Consider the following 17,788-nt stretch of genomic DNA (forward strand, 5'->3'; position numbering starts at 1 on the left):
TAAGACCGTAGCAAATTAGAAGCAGTTAGAGAACCAAATAAAACTTTATTGCCAATAAAATCTTGGTTGGAAGATGTGGTTTAGCATGAGAACAAAAATGGCCCATGAACTCCCTAGCCTCCAACTTGGCCTTGGAAACTGAGGAAAAGTTAGTTCACAGAGTAGATACTTATGTAGAATGGAGAAAGGAGAAAAGAAGCACTCAGGCTTTTTTCTTTCTTATCTCTCTCTCTCTTTTCCTCTGAATCTAAAATACGAGGATTCTACAATATTGAAATAACCAAATTGTAGGAAATTTTTTTGCTTAATTTCTTCTTTCTTTTCGTTCTCATTAGAATTTTCCTTTTTTAGGTGATTTTGCACCCAGAGTTCCTATCCTCCACCAGCCCCTTGTTACCTATGGATTATGAAGAGTTCGTCCGAGGTTGTCATCTTGGAGTATTTCCATCATACTATGAACCATGGGGTTATACTCCAGGTATGTGACATGTACGGATTGTGGAATGTTTAGAATTTTATTGCTATTTTATTTTATGCATGTGTGCATGATATTCAAAGTTGACATGTAATTTACTGTGGAATAGAGAAACTCAAAATCAAAGCACAAGTGACTGAGGGTATGTGGTTGAAGACAATGCTGTATAACTTAACGGCAGACTTTTCGCCAAAATATCATTTTACAGGACAAAGTTAAACTTAACCCAAAATGATAGAGGAGATATAGCTAGTGTTTTAACATAAAGGTCAGCAAAGCTGTTATGAAAGATAAGTAGACAGAAAAAGAAATTTGATAAATACTCCATAGCGAATGAGTCATTCTGTTTTAAATTAACTGGTGGAAGAGGCCACTCCTCACCTAACCTGTAATTACAGAAATAATGAAACCTCTGGTGGTATAAGTTTGGTGTTAGCATATGAGATAACAATTTTTTTTTTAAAGAATAATCATTTCATGTGGTACTAACTCTAAATCACTCCAGTAAGTATTTGTTAAAGTGTGTGTTTTGTGTTTTGAGAAAACCCAATGAATATAAGCATTTATTTCATTAAATTCACTGAGTGAACACATAGTGAGCATACATGGGCACCTGACATTTTACTAAATGCGTGTTAATAAGAGTATTTAACAAAAATAAGGATCTGTTACGTTCTACAGAATTGTAGGCAAAATTTTGTAATATACATAAATTTTTCTGGGGAGGAGTTCTAAAGTTATATTAGATTCTCAAATGGGTCAATAATCCCAACTTACCTTCCTTTCTTCCAATGCTCCCCCCCACCCCACCCCCCCAAAATAGGAAATCACTTGCAGAGCAGGACAAAAGGCCACTGTTTAAATTGTATTACTTCATGGATAATGGGGAAATTGGTTTTTTTTTCCTCCCCCAACTGCACTAGTCAACCAAAAGTTATTTCATAATCAAATAGAAATTCCTTGCTAAAAATGCAGATATCCTCGAGAGTGGTAATGTTTCTTCAGACATATCTGATAGTTTCTGAAAAACAAGTTTTGTCTAAAAGGTGAGAGAGGTTTGAAAGAGACCATGGGGTTCACTGAGCACCTGAGAATGTGGAAGAAATTTATGTCAAGGGGGATTTCTATGATGGGAGGAGCTGGTCATTACCAAAACATTGGCCTACTCCATAAACTTGCCTAATACTTAGAGACGTAAGCTTAGAATGGAGCGCAAAACCAGCGGGAATGACAGTATAGAGTAGCAGTTTCCAGCAAGAGCTCTGGAGCTGGGAGCCCAGCTTCAAACCCAGCCCCCTCCCCGCCCCGCCCCCAACCTTTCCCCTGACTTTGTGAAGTTGGGCAACCTATTTCGCTTTTCGGCACCTCAGGGAGATAATAATAGCCTCACTTTACAGGGTTGTTGAGAAGATTAAAGGAGTAAACACGTGAAGAGCTTAGTACTGTGCCTGGCACAAAGTAAACATTGCTGTTACTAGATAGGGAGGGGCTTTTTTCTCTGCATGCGTAACAGGAAATAGAAGCAAGCCTTTGTCTGTCCTCTGGCAGCTGAATGCACTGTGATGGGCATCCCCAGTGTGACAACAAACCTCTCTGGCTTTGGCTGTTTCATGCAGGAGCACGTGGCTGATCCTACTGCGTATGGTGAGGTTTTTCATCATTATTCTAACCCAGGGAGAAGTGACCTTTAACCAAACAAAGCATAGGGTCTTTAGACCTAACTCTAAAGCTCTCTTGATTAAACTAATGTTTATACTTATCTAACAAAAAATAGATTTGATCACATGGTCTACAGGAAAGATAAGAATGCTGTTAATATTAAATATATTGCCCAAAAGACAAACTGCAAAAGAAGTGCTAAACTTGGATAAACCTTCTCTTTACCTTTTTTCCCCTGAACTGGTTTGGCCTTCTAATACTTAAAAGTGATATTACAATAACCAAGGCCTTAGAGTACGTATATTGGTCAACATAATTATTTAAAAAGTTTGTGCCAAGTTAGCAAATTCACTTACATTATTTAAGATGGCAGGAGAATCTGCATATCTCTATGTCTGTGTTGCCTAGCAGCAAGAAAAGTTTGAATGGGCTGGATTCTCTGCCTACACATTTTAATTCCCTGGTCTTTTGCAATTGTTCTGTCACTGTTCTCTTTCCTCAGGTGAGAACTGTGGTTCTCAGCCTTGGCTGCATGCTGGGAACACTGGGGAGCTTAAAAAAGACTGACACCCAGGTCTTACCCCAGAGATTCTGGTTAGTGAGTGGCCCCCGGATGAGGGGATTACTGATCCAGGGTATCCACACACTGTCAGATTTTTTTTAAAGTAAGATCTATTTTGTTAGCTGTGTGTTGTTGACCTTTGTAAACCATAGAAGAAATACAACTTTGGAACAGAAAAGACAAATCAGAGGCAATAAGGGAGTTAGGAAGTAGATACTGCATGCAGTCTAGCTTAGAATCTGAGGACTAGGAGAAAAAATGCCCTAAGGTTAGCCTTACTTTTTACTTGTGCTTTGGCTTTTGTGTCCCTCAGGTATTTACATCGTTGACAGGCGGTTCCGTTCTCCTGATGATTCTTGCAATCAGTTGACTCAGTTTCTCTATGGATTTTGCAAACAGTCGCGCCGCCAAAGAATTATCCAGAGAAACCGCACTGAGAGGCTCTCAGATCTTCTGGACTGGAGATACTTAGGCAGAGTAAGCAAGTTTGTGGTCAACACAGAGGACCACTTTAGAAATCCCACTGGACTACAAAAGTATTGATTCTAGTCATAATCTGTAAAGTCAACTCAGTATCATAATTGTTAAAATCTCAGTGATGTTGTTACATACTTTTTTTCCTTAATATGAATTTGCAAAGTCCTAAGTCCAATTCTTTACATTTAGTCTGAGCCCATAACAGCAAGTTCATCAGGATCTAGCACTAAAATTACTAGTTATTCTATTTTCTTTTCTTAACTTGATGCGTTACGGGTATACAGAAATGTTTCATGAGGATGAGGAAAACATCAAGAGAAAAGTCTCTACTTAGTTTCATTCTAAGAAATAGTGTGATCTTATTCTTCCATTACAGAGAGTAGTAGGAATAATATTACTTTTCAAAATGACTAGTGCAGAAGAAAATATCTTCTTTCATGCAATAGGTTTATAAATACCCAGATGTTCATATATCTTAGCACTGGATAATTTAATAAAAAAGAAGCTGACTTCGCCTTCACATAATGTATCTGCTTAGATACTGCTAAACTCCCCCAGACAAATAATAGATGTTGTCATTTGCTGTCTTTCTATACACACTAGTCTTAGTACTTAGCAGTTTTTATTTAAAAAACTACTGTTTTCAGTCACCTTAGCACTCAATTCAGAGTTCAGTAAGGCCAGTATGGCTTTTCCCTCCAATTTTTGTATTTCTTTACCTAGTCATTGAAAAATAATAAAACTATAAACTGTCTTTTTCCACCAGATTCTCAAACTTAGGATGAATAAAATCTGCCACTTTCTAAAAAAATATATTTCATAACTAGGAGAATAATATTTTATAGAACTTGGTTATCAAAGCATATGAATCTTTTTTTAACTCATGCATTGGCCTTCTATCATAGTATTACCAGCACGCCAGGCACTTGACATTAAGCAGAGCCTTTCCAGATAAATTCTATATGGAACCTACATCACCGCCATCGGTAAATATTTTATATATTGTTTTTTGTTGTTGTTTCGAAAGCTAAATTTATTTGTGATAAATCCGAACAATACTTTTTAATTAGAAAGTAGCTAAGTACACAAACTATTATACGTTTTCATAGTGTCACATCAAAGCAAAGAATAGAGGAACTGACAAATCAGGCCAACTCAAAGCCCTCGATTCAGTTAGGCTCATGTATAAAACGAGCAGACAGTCAGCTAATTCATGTCATGGAGAAGCACCTCCATATCAGAACTCTCTCTGCCTTAGTGCTTGAAACTGCTCCATTAGATATCCATTTTTTTGAGAATTGCTCAAAAATAAAGTGGCCTGCTCTAACAGGAAGGTATTTGGTATCTAAGAAAGTGTTTAAACATAGGATAATGACTTGCCAAGACTAATATAGAGTGAATCCAAACACCACAGGAGGAATTGGACAAAATGAGCATTTATGTTCCATTCAGCAGTGCCCACCAAGGAGCCTTCTGAAGTCCAGCTAGACATTATATTCTTGAGACTAGCATAGGCCATTTGTCATCAGAATCAATTAAAGGGATTCAGACAGGAAAAGCAGCTTGAAGCAGAGCAGCATTGGGCATCTCTCTTTAATGGCATTGTCCTTACAGCAGTCTAGTAGTGGTCCCAGAGCTAAACCTCTTTGCCCTCTTATCAGGTGACAGCGTAGGTACAAGAAAGTAAGACCCATACCATTGGATATGAGATAGCTTCTATGACTCAGAGGAGCCAATAGTTCATGTAAATCTCCACAGACATCTTCCATAGTTGCCCAGAAATATGCTCAGTTACGACAGTCGTCAAATTCAGGGATTCCCCCAAACTATAGATCCTCATTTAGTATTTATACATTCTCCAAGTTCAGATATAATTTCCCAGGCAGGGGTCACTTTTAGCATACATAATTTTGCCTAATAATACAACTTATATTCCACCTATCAGCTGTCCAGGAGAACAGGCCTAGAAAGTTAACCCAGTGTAAAATTTGCCCATTGAGAAGATGAAAGGGTTTTGTAAATCTCTCAATCTATAAATTCCACTCCCATGTTCATAATTCTGAGTTAATTGCTTAGTTTATTTAGAGACAGACACTCCACTTGAAGATAGCTCAGCTGTATTCATCTAATAAGCTAATTATTCAACTGTTAAGTATTGAGCATGTGCTCTGAGCCAGGACTCAGCTCTTTTTCTGTGTTGCTTTCAGGTAGAGTACCTGAACCTCGAAATGACTGTACAAGTATGACATAATAATTATGTATAAATATGATTGAAATACAGAGTGGCAAATACTGTAACAATTTTATACATTTGTCTCCCCATTTCAAGCATGTGCCCTCCTAGAGGGCAAGGATCATGTTTTTCATCTGTTTCCTCAGTGCCATTATCATGCCTGACCTATAGTTGGTGCTTAGTATGTGTTTAACAAATATGTTATCTCAATGAATTTTAGGTAAAAGGGCAATTTGATTAAAACCTAGTGGTATCTTCTCATTAACTAAAATAAAAGTAGCTGGTGGAATTTCAGGGTCAGCTAAGTGGTCTGGCTTCCAGGATTCTTTCTAATAGTAGCTGTCTATCGTATGCCTAGGCAGCCAATGTCCTGCCATTTCACTGAGCAAATCTAAAGGATGACATGGAGACTGACGCTATCAGCAGTGTAACATAGTAGTTGAAATTAAAGGTTCTGGAGTGATCACTACCCCAGTACAAATCTTTGCTCTACCACTTATGTACTGTGTGACCTTGGGCAAATCATTTGGCCTCTCTAACCCTCAATTTTCTTCTGTAAATGGGAAAAGCAAATTTATTGGAGTGTCGTTACAAAGATTAAATAAGATAACATATAGAGAGTTATCTGGCATATATCAATGCTTAATAAAAATAAAGCTATTTATTTCATGAATCCCTCTTGAGCTTGTTGGTACCAGAGTCAAAATAAATCAAAATTAATAGCCCCTGAACAGACCACAAAAAAATATCCAATTATGTTTTTTATTAAATGCACATGTAAAGTGTTCACATCATTGGAAAATCAAGAAGTCATCATAATAATGTTGTGTCTTATATTTGTCTTTGGCAGACAGAAGGATTTAAATATCCCAGGCCCTCCTCAGTACCACCTTCTCCTTCAGGGTCTCAGGTCTCCAGTCCTCAGAGCAGTGATGTGGAAGATGAAGATGAGGATGAGAGATATGATGAAGAAGAGGAGGCAGAAAGGGATCGGTTAAATATCAAGTCACCATTTCCTTTGGGTCATGTTCCTCATGGCAAGAAAAAGCTTCATGGTGAATACAAGAACTGAATTCCACATTGTTGAACAGAACTAATTTAGTGAGAACAGAGTAAGAATGATTATTTAAGGAAATGAAAATGCCATAAATTCCACTTTCTTTTAAGTGTCACAGTGGGATTTCTTCTGTGCCTAAAAAGTGGAGATTAAATTGAGTAGCAATTTTATAATTTATAATAAAATCCAAGTTATTTTCTTCAACTCCTTTTTCCCCAGTAAACTTAGGCAGGAGGAAGAGTGTTAATTAAAGGAGGAAGGCAGAAAGTATTTTTAAAATGGTTAATTTAAGCAATAAGAATTTCCGTTAACTCGTCTATTTTCAAATTATCATCACCATAATCCTTTGCTTGGTATTTATACAGCTTCTATACCTACCAAACAAGTCTCCCATTTTCACCCCAAAGGATCTTGTTCTTAGCCATGGATGTGTACTTCATACATATTTTAAATAACTTGGTCTTTATTTTCATTTTCCACACGAGTCAGAAATATTAATTTATATCTAGCTTTGCAGGCGATCAAAATCCATAAGAAAATAGCCAACCTAAATCCAGATCTTGACATATATTAGTGCATATTTACAAGATTACTTCTCAAATGAATGACAGGAAGATGTTAGCATCAGCACTGTACCATTTGACTATAATATTTTTTTTTTGGTTTAAAAGGAAAGTCTTTTTGAAAAATTGGTCAGTCTTCCACAGATGATAAATTGTTAAATCCAAAATGAATAAATATATCAATATTTAAATATTTAACCTTCACTAATAATGCCGTCTTTAAAATTCTTTTAGTCATTTAAATAAGACAACATCTGTAAAGCACCTGCTATGTAATAATGCCTTATGAAGGACATTTAAAATTATCTTTTAAAAAAGATAACAAAAAGAAAATTTAGAGTCTACTTTATAGAAAGGACAGTGTCTCTGACACATTCATGATGTGATTAAAGACATTATTGAATGATTGTAATTCAGCATTTTCATGTTTTAAGTGTAATTAAATCTAAATTTGCGGGAAAAAAAAATCCACACTCTAGGATTGCTTTTTTTCACAACTGAGTATTATTACATTTAGATCACAGTGAATACCTTGGTTGTCATATCAGTTGGCCTAGGTCAATAGAGGCTCTAGAAAAGTTTTGGTCTTTTCAGTGCTGGATCGTTGATGGCAACAAAGGAAGAGTACAATAACCGTGTGTCAGATGGTTCAAGACCAGTGAAAAACTGTAATCCAGCTCTCCTATTGCCCCATTTTTAGAAAAAAGTAGAATGGTGGATACAAGCAACAAATCAGGGCAAAATGGAAGATGGTTGCAAGCTCACCTGATTCAGGAAGAAGGGAAATAAATTTCGTAAAGCCCAACCCTTGAAAAGTACCCTATGGATACCAATTAACTTAGTGTCTGCAGGGTAGTTTGGACAGCTTTACATTGAAGATTTGTATTATAATACATTCTTTTGCTGATGTGCCAGAAAGATCTCATGATAAAAAGGGGTTTCACTGTTATAATAACCATGAAAATGTATCCCTGATACTGTGACACGCTGTGTTCAAATGATACTGTTGATTGGTAATTAATGGGGTCATTGTTATTGAAAACATGAGCTATACAATAAAATATCTTCATAATATAAAACTTTAAAATTTAAATGCTCTTTTGAAAACAAATAAAATCATAGTTTTCTGATAGAAATGACTACAAATGACAGTATGCATAGGAATTAACTAATTTGCAAACATCTGGTTTTGAGTGGCATGTGTAGGAGTCAGAGTTTCTACCTTTCACTCAATCCTTTATTCAGATAGCTGCTACACTTGACTCCATCCCCTCGCCTCAGTTATTTATTTGTCCCTTCCCCAAGATTTGAGAAAGCCCGGTGAAAAGTGACAAATAGGATTGTTAGATGACTCTAGCACAGTGCCTTATATACAGTAGTTGTATTTACTGGGAGAAATAAAGGTACAAAAAAGTGATACTTTTCAAAACATAAGCATAAGGTGGAGGACAGGAACTATAGAAAATAGTTTGTGTGTGCTTGACCAGCTGACAGCAAGACTTTTTTTTATGCATTGTACCATACTTCCTTCCATGGTAAGAGTTAGGGTTAACAAAGCTAGTTTTACATATATAGATGAGAATATAAAATACTACAAGTGCTACGTTAATAGTTTTCCAGGGCATAAGAGGGACTGGTCAGGTGTATACTGGGGAGGTTCAAAGAGGCTTCATAAGATGAGCTCAACTTTCTATGAATTAACGTGAAAGATACACGTTATAAGGATCAAATCAAATTAGAAATGAACTCTTCCTGGAAGAACTTATAGTCCAGAAGGAGGAGACCAACAGGTTACATCCCAACTCCCCTTTCTCCTGAAGCTGAAGTAAACTAATAGAACTCAAGGTTGATAAGATATAAAATTTTATTTCTCATGACCAGGTAAAGCAGAAATATGAATTGGAGGCTGACTGTAACATCAGGGCCTCTTCACCTTCTCTTCTCTCATGATCTCAGTGGTGCTGTGGGAAGAGAGGAGGCTCCCACTGGGGAAACCCAGGGCAATAAAGAGTAACTGAGAACCCACACTGGAAGTAATATATATAACTAATGCCACTGATAGCCACAAGGGAAGTAGGATATAGAAGCCAAGAGGGGAAGAGCAACTGGAACTGTGCTAAAAGTGGTGGCAAGTCCAGTCTGGAGGCGGGGGTATTCTAGTACATGGATATGCACTAGCGGAAGACAGTTCCCAATTTTAAAATGCAAGCCATATAAATGAAAATTTTGATCATTTGTTCATTTCAGTTTTGAAACAGATAAAAATAAAGAGAATTGCAAAGACACCCTGAATTAGAAAGTTATGGCAAATAGCATTGGGGCCTTTATGTAATAACAGTTAATAGGCACATCTGTACAGCAGAAGAAAATTCAAGGAATTCAAGTACTTATATTACTTGGAGCTGATTATTATTTTCACAGCTATTGGTCATTTAGACAGCTTTTAAAAACTCTGTTTTATTGTGAAATACTTGAGATTGTTCTAGTTTGCTATAGGAAGAATGACTTCATAAGATAGATTTTAAAAGTGTTCTGGGAATAGACACAATATTTAAATAGCCAATATATACAAGTCTATGTCAGATGAATAAATAATTCTCAATAAATTGGATATATGCACTGTCTAGAAAATCCTTTAGAATCAAATCATAATTAATGACAGATGTCTATTATAATGCCATATAGATTTTTTTAATGCTAGAACATTTTTTGGCAGAAATCAATGTTACATTAACTTGAACAGAGTTTCATTATCCAATTATGAAACAAGATACAAACAAATCTTACAAACAGGGTTTTGATTACTTAACACAGTAAAACTGTGATTCCAAGTTACAGAGACATTCACGTAACAGTATTCTTTAGTTATTGAATAATGGCTATATACTGATGACAATAAGAATTAACAATACTTTCTACTTATGACATTTATCAATAACAACTTTCGATAATTATTAATTAACATGATGGTCATATTGTAATTACAAATACATTATTATGTTTGTACAATACGTGTGTGTATGTGCATGTATTTCAGATAGCATTGAACCCAAATTGACTTTTAAAAAGAGAAAATTAGGCATATTACCATGCACTTACATTATCAGGGTGCTTTTATGTATCATTTTCACATCAAATAAATCCTAGAGTTCTTGCCAATTAGAATAAGCAGTCTTTGAGTCTGTTTAACCATGGAAAATGGGTTACTTCTAAAAAAACATTTGTTCTTTTTGCCCAGTGTAGGAGCAGAACCTGTCTCCATCTGCTTATTTCCTAGTAACTTTTAGATCCATGTTTCTAAACTATATTCAGGGAGCTCCCCAAAGAGCAAAAAGGGAAGCTCCCAACTATGGAACCTGTCACTGGCTCTAGCCTCACCAAGGGTGCCCCCTCTCAGCACAGGCCTTCTTCCCAGACACCCTTTCTCACCTTCCTTCATTGTAACTTACCTCTCCTGGATGAACTGCTGAGAGCATCACACTCTGCTCTTTCCCAGTGTGCAATGTGTCCCCCTCACCCTCTTTGGAGGTGGGAAAAGGGGGAAACAGAGAGGGAAATTCACTGCTGAGTGAGACAATGCAAGCAGGCAACACAATGAAAAAAAAGAATTATTAGAACAAGGTGGGTATTTGTTGTAAGAATATTTTAAAGAGTCTTCAGCCTTATACTCATAAGTGCTCTAAAAAAAATTCGAGAAGAAGACACAAGGTGATCTAAACAGGAGCTAAAACAATAAAAAGAAAAAAAGGCAATGATGTTCTCGGCTAAAAACTCTAGATTACTTTTGCTTTTGGAAGAATAAAAGTAGCTGTGCATGTTCCTAAGATTACTAATGAAGTGAAAAGGGTCCACAGGTTTTATTCACATGGTTTATATCTTCAGCAAGAACAAAATTGTAATTGAATACAAATTGATAAATTTTCATCAGTTTATCAGATTGTCTTTCAGGAACCTGGTTTGATCAGTTTTCTTTTCCAGCTGTAAGAAAAAAAAATTACATAAAATAAACACACTTTCTGTATTTTAAAAGAAGAAAAGATAAGATGAAGAGAACCTCAGGAAATAAACATTTAGTCTCCTAAATTGTGCTAACTCATGCACTCTGCTACTGAAAACCCCCCAAAATTTGGTTTGGATTGATTTGGTTTTAATATTTTTCCCCCCAGCTTGAGACATATCAGAGAACTCACATTTCACTTATGATTCTCCATAATGAATGAAACTATAACGTAGTATGTTTGGTAGAAATCTGAAAAGGCCACATGTCTTGCTCTAAGTATACCTCATGTCTAAAACACCCACCATTAGAACCATTGGCTTGGACCAAGGTTCTTTCTCTGTATTTCCTGTTAAAAGCCATCTTACTTGGGAAACATGACATAGAAATGCATTTGCACATAGTCTCTTATTAGATGAGCTAGAGGTCTGGGGAGGAAATGAGACAGAAAGAAGGGACCCTTTTCTGTGGGACAAGATTGTAAAATTTTAGAGCATGAGGTTTCATTTCTGGGGCCAGGTCAGCTAAGGAGTCAGATGATAACAGGTTCCTGGGACTCCAAAAATGGGTAGAAAAGCTCTCCCTTCCCATTCTATCTCACGGTCCTTTCTGGCTCTGCACATCTTCCCAGCAATCAAATCTAAAACTTCACTGTGGATCCATCTTTACCAGTGCTTTCTTCCTACTGACTTTGACAACCATAAGTGTGCCAAATATTGAATTTAGAAACGATCATCTTGGATGCAGCATCCTCTACCCTTTATCTATTTTTCATCTTTTTACTGCAAATGTTCTGCTTTCTCTTTACTCTGCAGTTTACTTTCTTGTCCCCAATTCCCTATAAATAAGGTTTCAGAAGGGGCACGGGAGCAACATATCATATCCCTGGGAAAGGGTTAAGTGGCTTCTTGTGAATCACTTTCAAAGAACCCTTCTAGCCAACACCATCTTCCTCTTCCCTTGATTTCTGTATTCTTACTAACCGTTCTGTTATAGTTCATGCTTATAATCACTCCTTTCTTGAAACTTTCCATCCTTGACTTCTGAATATGTTATTATTCTGGTTTTCCTCTTACATTCCTGATTGCTGCTTTTAATGTTACTTACTGATATGTTCCCTCATTCCTTACTGATATGTTCCCTCATATCCCTTGAACTTTGGGCATTCTCCAAGGCAAATCTTTTATTATCTGAGGCCTAGCAAGGATTTCCATTTTCATGGTTTCAGCCTTGATTAACTGAATTTCCAGTTGTTCCCAAACCTAACTGATTATCTGAATAATTTCAGAGAACTTCTAAAGAATAGATTCTCAGGCCTCACTCAAGTAGTACAGAAGCAGAATCTCTGAGTCTAAGGCCAAGAAATCTACATTTTTCAGTAAGTGTTCCAGGTAACTCTGATGGAACCAGTTCATAGATGGTCAGTAGAAAACCACTGAAGTGTACATCTTTATTCACTGGACTGTCTGTGTCATTGCAAACTGAACCTTAATTATATCCATAGAAATTTTCATTCCTTATCAGTATCACATTTTATACTTTCACACACAACTTTAAAAAATGTGCTGGACTCTAGATTCTCTTTTATACTGTTAGTGAATAGTTACCCCATGTTATATTCTTCCTTCCAGGATACTTCAGATGCCTCTCCATCCATTCCCACTGACTGACTGTACCTCATCACTTCACTATGCTCCTTCAAGTTCCTCACTGATTCCCATCTCTAGCCTTTCCTCTTGAGAAGTGGCATGGTGTAACTGAAAGAGCTATAGAGTCACACAGACCTGAGTTAAAATCCCAATGTCACTTCTTACTATATGACCTTAGGAAAGTAAACAATATCTCTCAAAGGTTCAGTTTTCTGAGCTGTAAAGATTAGCTCTAATCTGCAAAGGTTAATATCTGACACACAGGAGATGTTCTCATATAGCTATTGTTATTGCTCTTATTGTCATTCTATGTGTCATAATCAGACTCATCTTCCTTCACTAGGCATCTCTCTGCTGAAAATCCAAAAGGTATCTTATTGATTCTCAGATAAACCGTAAGTTACCTTCTGTTCTTCATCTCAGTTCTAGTATGTACCTCCTACATGATAGGGGGCAAGTTACTTTATCTGTGCCTCTATTTCGTCATCCATAAAGTATGTATAACAACAGTGTTTACCTCCCTGGGTTACTGTGAGGATTAAATGTATTAATCCGTATCAAGCGCTTAGAATAGTGCCTGACCTAGTGCATTCCAGTAAGCTGTCAGTTATTATTAGCTAGAAGTAGTAGAAATGATAGTAATAGTCATCGTAGCTCTATCCTAACCACTACTCTTACATTCTGGTCTTCCACTGACTGATCACCCTGTCTTTTCACTGTAAAGGCCATTCTCCTTCTTGTTTTTGCTTAATCTGCGTTCTCCTCTGCTACCTCAGGGCCTGGCACATAGCATGCATAAATGTACATTTACTGAACTAAGTATTATAATTTCCTCTCCTTGCCCAAGTCAGCACCAGCCTTGCTCTAAGTTCAGAAGACCCCTTTATCCCATTTTCTTACATTTGCCTCTTATAGGTATTTTTTCACAACAAAGCCATAGCTTAAAGCCAGAAAGTGCCTTCTGCTTTCTTCCCCTCCCCCACAAGGCCTGTCCAATACTAGGCACAGAGCACGTATGCTTTCTCCATTAGCACAAGTGTCAGAGCACTGGGCCAGCAGCTTGTGCTTTGATCACTAGACCACTCACTGTACCTTTTATACATTTTATATATACATTTTAACATTTAAATTATGTAACAAATATGGCATCATTATAATTTTTGAGAGGAAAAAGTCTAGGTCTATTTATTATGCTTTGATGACTTCTATTGTTAATAGTAATAAAACTTATATTCCTTGTTCATTTGGCTCTTAGCAACCCTGCACATAGATATCATTATTATTCCGTTTTACCAATTGATACTAAGGCTCAGGGTCATCCAGCTAGTAAAGCAGCTGAGCTGGAATTTGAACTCAGTCTTATTATATATTCCAAAGCTCTGGGCAATCGGTTAGCAAGATGCCTTAATTCAACCAGTAGTTTTAGTGCTACATGGACAGAGTGTCTCTGTTTGAAGACAATATTCGATTACACATAATACTGGTTTAGAAAAATCTGTCTAGTATAGTGAAAATTACACAGGCTTAAAATCAAAACTGGTTCATATCTATTAGAGTGAACCATATGAAACTGCTGTGTGTGTAAGTAAAAAATCAGTGACTTTCAGCAATTTCATTTGGCTCAAACTTGAATAGTGAGCAATTTGCAATTATTTAAAACTCTTTGGCTTCGATTTTTTTCAACTACAAAATAATGAAGTTGGACTTCGTGTTTTTCAGTTCTAGAGTTCTAAGAGAAATAAAAGTTACAATAGGCTATGGATTGTGGAATTCATATGAATTCCCCAGTTTCACCAGGAAATGGTTTTATGTTTTCAGGACTCGCCCTAATGAGAAATATACTGGTCTTTAAATATTCTGTGAATTTCTGGGGTGGGGAAAACTGTTAATTATTTTTTAAAATCTGAATAATAAATAAATAAAGGCAACTTTGTTGTCCTCAACACAGAATCCCAAAAGTAATCAAAGGTTCTCTGTCCTACAGTTGAAAGACATCACTATACTTGTACCTTCTTGTGGTTTCTGCAAGGCAGCCAACAGCAGAGCTGCTGCCTCTGGAAGAGTCAGTAGTAGTCGGGGATTTGGGCTTCGTCTTTCTGGTGAAACAAAAATGCATGCAGATTCTATTAGTGTTTAAATATTCATATAGATACATTCTATTTTAGTATTCTATAATACCTGAAAACCTTTCATGAAATAGATTTTTGATTCCACAGTGAAGGGCCCCTACAGAGAAAACCAATTTTTATAAATTGAAACATTTCACACTTCCTATGGATATTAACTACAACTGGTTGTGTGTTAGCGGGTATGGAAGAGAATTTAAACTATATATTACACAGAATTTTATGACAGCAAGGAAGATTAAGATAAAGAGCTTACGAGAAATTTCCCCCTTTTGAGTTTAATAGGGATGTCTGGGCAGAAAGTTTTAAAAGTGATCCTGCTTGGAGCCTGTATTAATCTCCTCTCTCATTCCTTCCAAAGCAGTTTGAGATAATAATCTACATTCTTAGCCACATGTAAGGCAATTATTTGACTGAAGGAATATCTGCTAAATATTCAAAATTATTTCAAATCTAAGTTGACAACATGAACCATGATTTTAAAATTGGGAACAACCGATGCGGGAAAATATACCGTGCCCTCATAAAGTAAAAAAGTTTAATTACACACCCAGTTTGAAGAAGGTAAACAAAAATTTAAAGACCTACTATGTGCTCAGCAGTTTGCCATTTTTCAAAATAAGTATACTTTTTACTTTTACCATTTCGATCTTTACATTTTATCAAAATTAACTGTATTGTTTGTTTGTTTTTTAATGCAGTGCCATAGAAAAGTTTATCATGAAAAATAACAGTCCCGGGCCCCATTCTTTATGGCCTCCATTTATTAACTATTTCTGGTTTTGAATCTTTCGATAGCTCTTTCTAGTAATGTAATAGAAGCATACGTTTGAAGTTTCTAGGTAAAATCGCTATTTTATTAATAATAACAGTGTTTAAGTAGAAACTGTGAAGGTCCTGCCACAATCCAGGAGGTACATTTTGGGGGCAGTTGCATAGCTCTTCCTACCCCTTCTTATCGCAGGGAGTCGAACCCCAAGCCCTGGAGAACTCCCCGAGTATCTCTCTGCACACCGTGTGGCCGGAGGGCCATCTGAGCTGCTGCGACCTAGTTAAACGTGGGGGAGTCGCACCCTAGCTTCCGCCGCCCCTGCCACCATTATAGAGGAGCGTCGTGAGCCCCAGCTTCCGGCCCGCTGCCTACTGGGGCTCGCCCGGGCTGGCTGTCCGGTGGCGCCTGCGCCGCGTCCTGCAGGGTGGGGGGGACGCCTTCGCCCGGTGCCTTCGCCCTGCCGCTCGGTCCACTCTAAGTCGCCGGACTGGCCCCATCACCCTCTCGGTTACTCACCCGGCGGCGGCCGGTCGGAGAGGTCCTTTCTCCTACTCTGGTCGGAGATGAAGCGGCGCCCCTCTGCAAAGGGGGACACAGGGCTCAGCGCCTGCCCGACCAGGGACAATCGGAGTTAAACGGCAGCCGCTCCGCGCAGCCTCCGGGCGAGGCAGAGGGGACACGGCGGTGGCGGCAGCCGGAGGCGCCGGGTCAGCGTCCGCGCTGAGCTGCCGGGTTTGGGGCTCTCGACGCGCAAACCCGGGCTGAGCAAGGCACTTACGAAGAGACCAGAAGGAGGGTCTCCCGCCCAAGGCCGTGAGTGGGCTTTTGGGGCTTTGGAGCCGTAGTCTGGTTCACCAGCCAGCGCGATGTTTCCCAAGTAGCCCTAGAGTCGTCCTTTGTGCAAAGGCCAGCAACTCTCCAGTTTAGGATGCAGGATTTCTAATCAGACAGAGTCTTCCCTTTCCACCTTCCCCACCTCCCGACCCCCACCCGCCGTACTGTCCCTTTTTCTTCATTAACTGAGACCAGGATGACCTCGACCTCGATTATTTAAGGGAGCAAACTCGGTATTATTGTCTCCACACAGCTCTCCATCTACCCTATGAATTCATGCCCCCGCCCCCAAGGGTCTTCTTTTATTGCTGTAGGGAAAGCACAGTATTTGGTACATACGTGCACCCTTCAGGTAGAGCATAGCTTGAGTCGTCCAGTTCCTTTTTTCAAAGAGTCTCTACAACCCGGGGAGAAGAGAAAAACAGTTAATAAGACATTGCAGACCAGTCCACGATTAAAAAGAGAGAATAAAAAAGAAATAAGGAAGGGAAAAGAAAAAAGAACATTCAGGAGCTTCACTTTTTGCGTCTGATTACCTGTGGTGCACTCCTGGAATTTCCCATGAAAGAAAACACGAGGGCAAGAGCCAAGGTTGTTGCCGCCAGACTTCTGAATCCCTACAAGAAAAAGTCAAAGTCATTTTTGTGCTTATAGGACCTTCTGCTTTCTTCCTTGATGCCTGGACAAATCCCTTACTTTTCTCCTTTTTCTTTTAATACTCACTATGGGGTAGGTGGGGGTGGGGGGGTTGCGAAGAGAGGTTTTGCAGTCTACCTTTTAGTTAATCCACGAAAGTTCTCTTTTAAAAAAAAAAAATTAGAAATATATTTTTATTATTTAACCCAAATGAGGAATTGTATGGAAAACTGTGAATATTTTCTTAGTAAAATCAAAATATTCTAATATTTTAAGGCATATTGTTTAAATATGCTATGGCCTCTAAAACGCTTATTAAACATTAAATAGATACAAGCTATAAAGTTTTTTATTAGTTTAAAAGTCTTAAGTAAATAAAACCTTTACTTGCCTTCATGTTCTGCTCCTTTCCAGAAATGGCAATAACTACAACTTTCTGTGAGTTTTCCAATCATGTTCTGAAGATGGGGCATTTAAAATCTTAGTGACAAGGACCCCTCCCAATCTTCAGTAGAGTTAGAGTCCACAGGGACTTCTTGTCAGTCTTCAGGATTGAGAAGATGTGATGACTCCTCCAGGAAGATTCATTTGCAGGAAGTAGAGAAATGATTGATGGGCGGACAAAATTTGTTTAGATACTGACCACATCAGTAAGGAGATATTATGAAAATATCAGCATTATTGCCTTTGCTTTTCCTACTAGCTTCTCAAAGCATCATCATCATCATCATCATCATCATCATCATCA

At 37.9% G+C, this 17,788-nt stretch overlaps 2 protein-coding genes across 6 annotated transcripts in view; one reads left to right on the plus strand and one right to left on the minus strand.

The window, feature by feature from the left end:
* GYS2 (glycogen synthase 2) overlaps positions 1–8,985 on the plus strand; it is a 41,226-nt gene extending 32,241 nt beyond the window's left edge. Inside the window, exons 11-15 of the mRNA XM_011381596.2 lie at positions 352–478; positions 2,024–2,119; positions 3,010–3,173; positions 4,079–4,159; positions 6,257–8,985. Of these exons, the coding sequence (XP_011379898.1) occupies positions 352–478; positions 2,024–2,119; positions 3,010–3,173; positions 4,079–4,159; positions 6,257–6,478 (690 nt within the window). The 3' untranslated portion in view covers positions 6,479–8,985. The remainder of the gene's footprint in view (positions 1–351; positions 479–2,023; positions 2,120–3,009; positions 3,174–4,078; positions 4,160–6,256) is intronic.
* Positions 8,986–9,318: 333 nt separating this feature from the next.
* On the minus strand, positions 9,319–17,642 carry SPX (spexin hormone). 5 transcript variants are annotated; one of them, XM_023524095.1, is made up of 7 exons: positions 17,432–17,642; positions 16,941–17,021; positions 16,744–16,801; positions 16,087–16,149; positions 14,682–14,768; positions 12,470–12,471; positions 9,319–11,004 (listed from the first exon to the last, which is right to left on the minus strand). In XM_023524095.1, the coding sequence occupies exons 1-7, from the start codon at positions 17,435–17,437 to the stop codon at positions 10,951–10,953; spliced, it is 351 nt and encodes a 116-aa protein (XP_023379863.1). In that variant the 5' UTR covers positions 17,438–17,642; the 3' UTR covers positions 9,319–10,950. The 5 variants fall into 5 exon arrangements, 2 of the variants coding, with proteins under 2 accessions (XP_023379863.1, XP_023379862.1); XM_023524094.1 differs by lacking the exon at positions 12,470–12,471; XR_002777500.1 differs by lacking the exons at positions 12,470–12,471; positions 16,744–16,801; positions 16,941–17,021; positions 17,432–17,642 and adding an exon at positions 16,349–16,728.
* Between the last annotated feature and the right edge of the window lie 146 nt (positions 17,643–17,788).

The sequence above is a fragment of the Pteropus vampyrus genome, unplaced genomic scaffold, assembly GCF_000151845.1.
Source record: "Pteropus vampyrus isolate Shadow unplaced genomic scaffold, Pvam_2.0 Scaffold444, whole genome shotgun sequence".
NCBI lineage: Eukaryota > Metazoa > Chordata > Mammalia > Chiroptera > Pteropodidae > Pteropus > Pteropus vampyrus.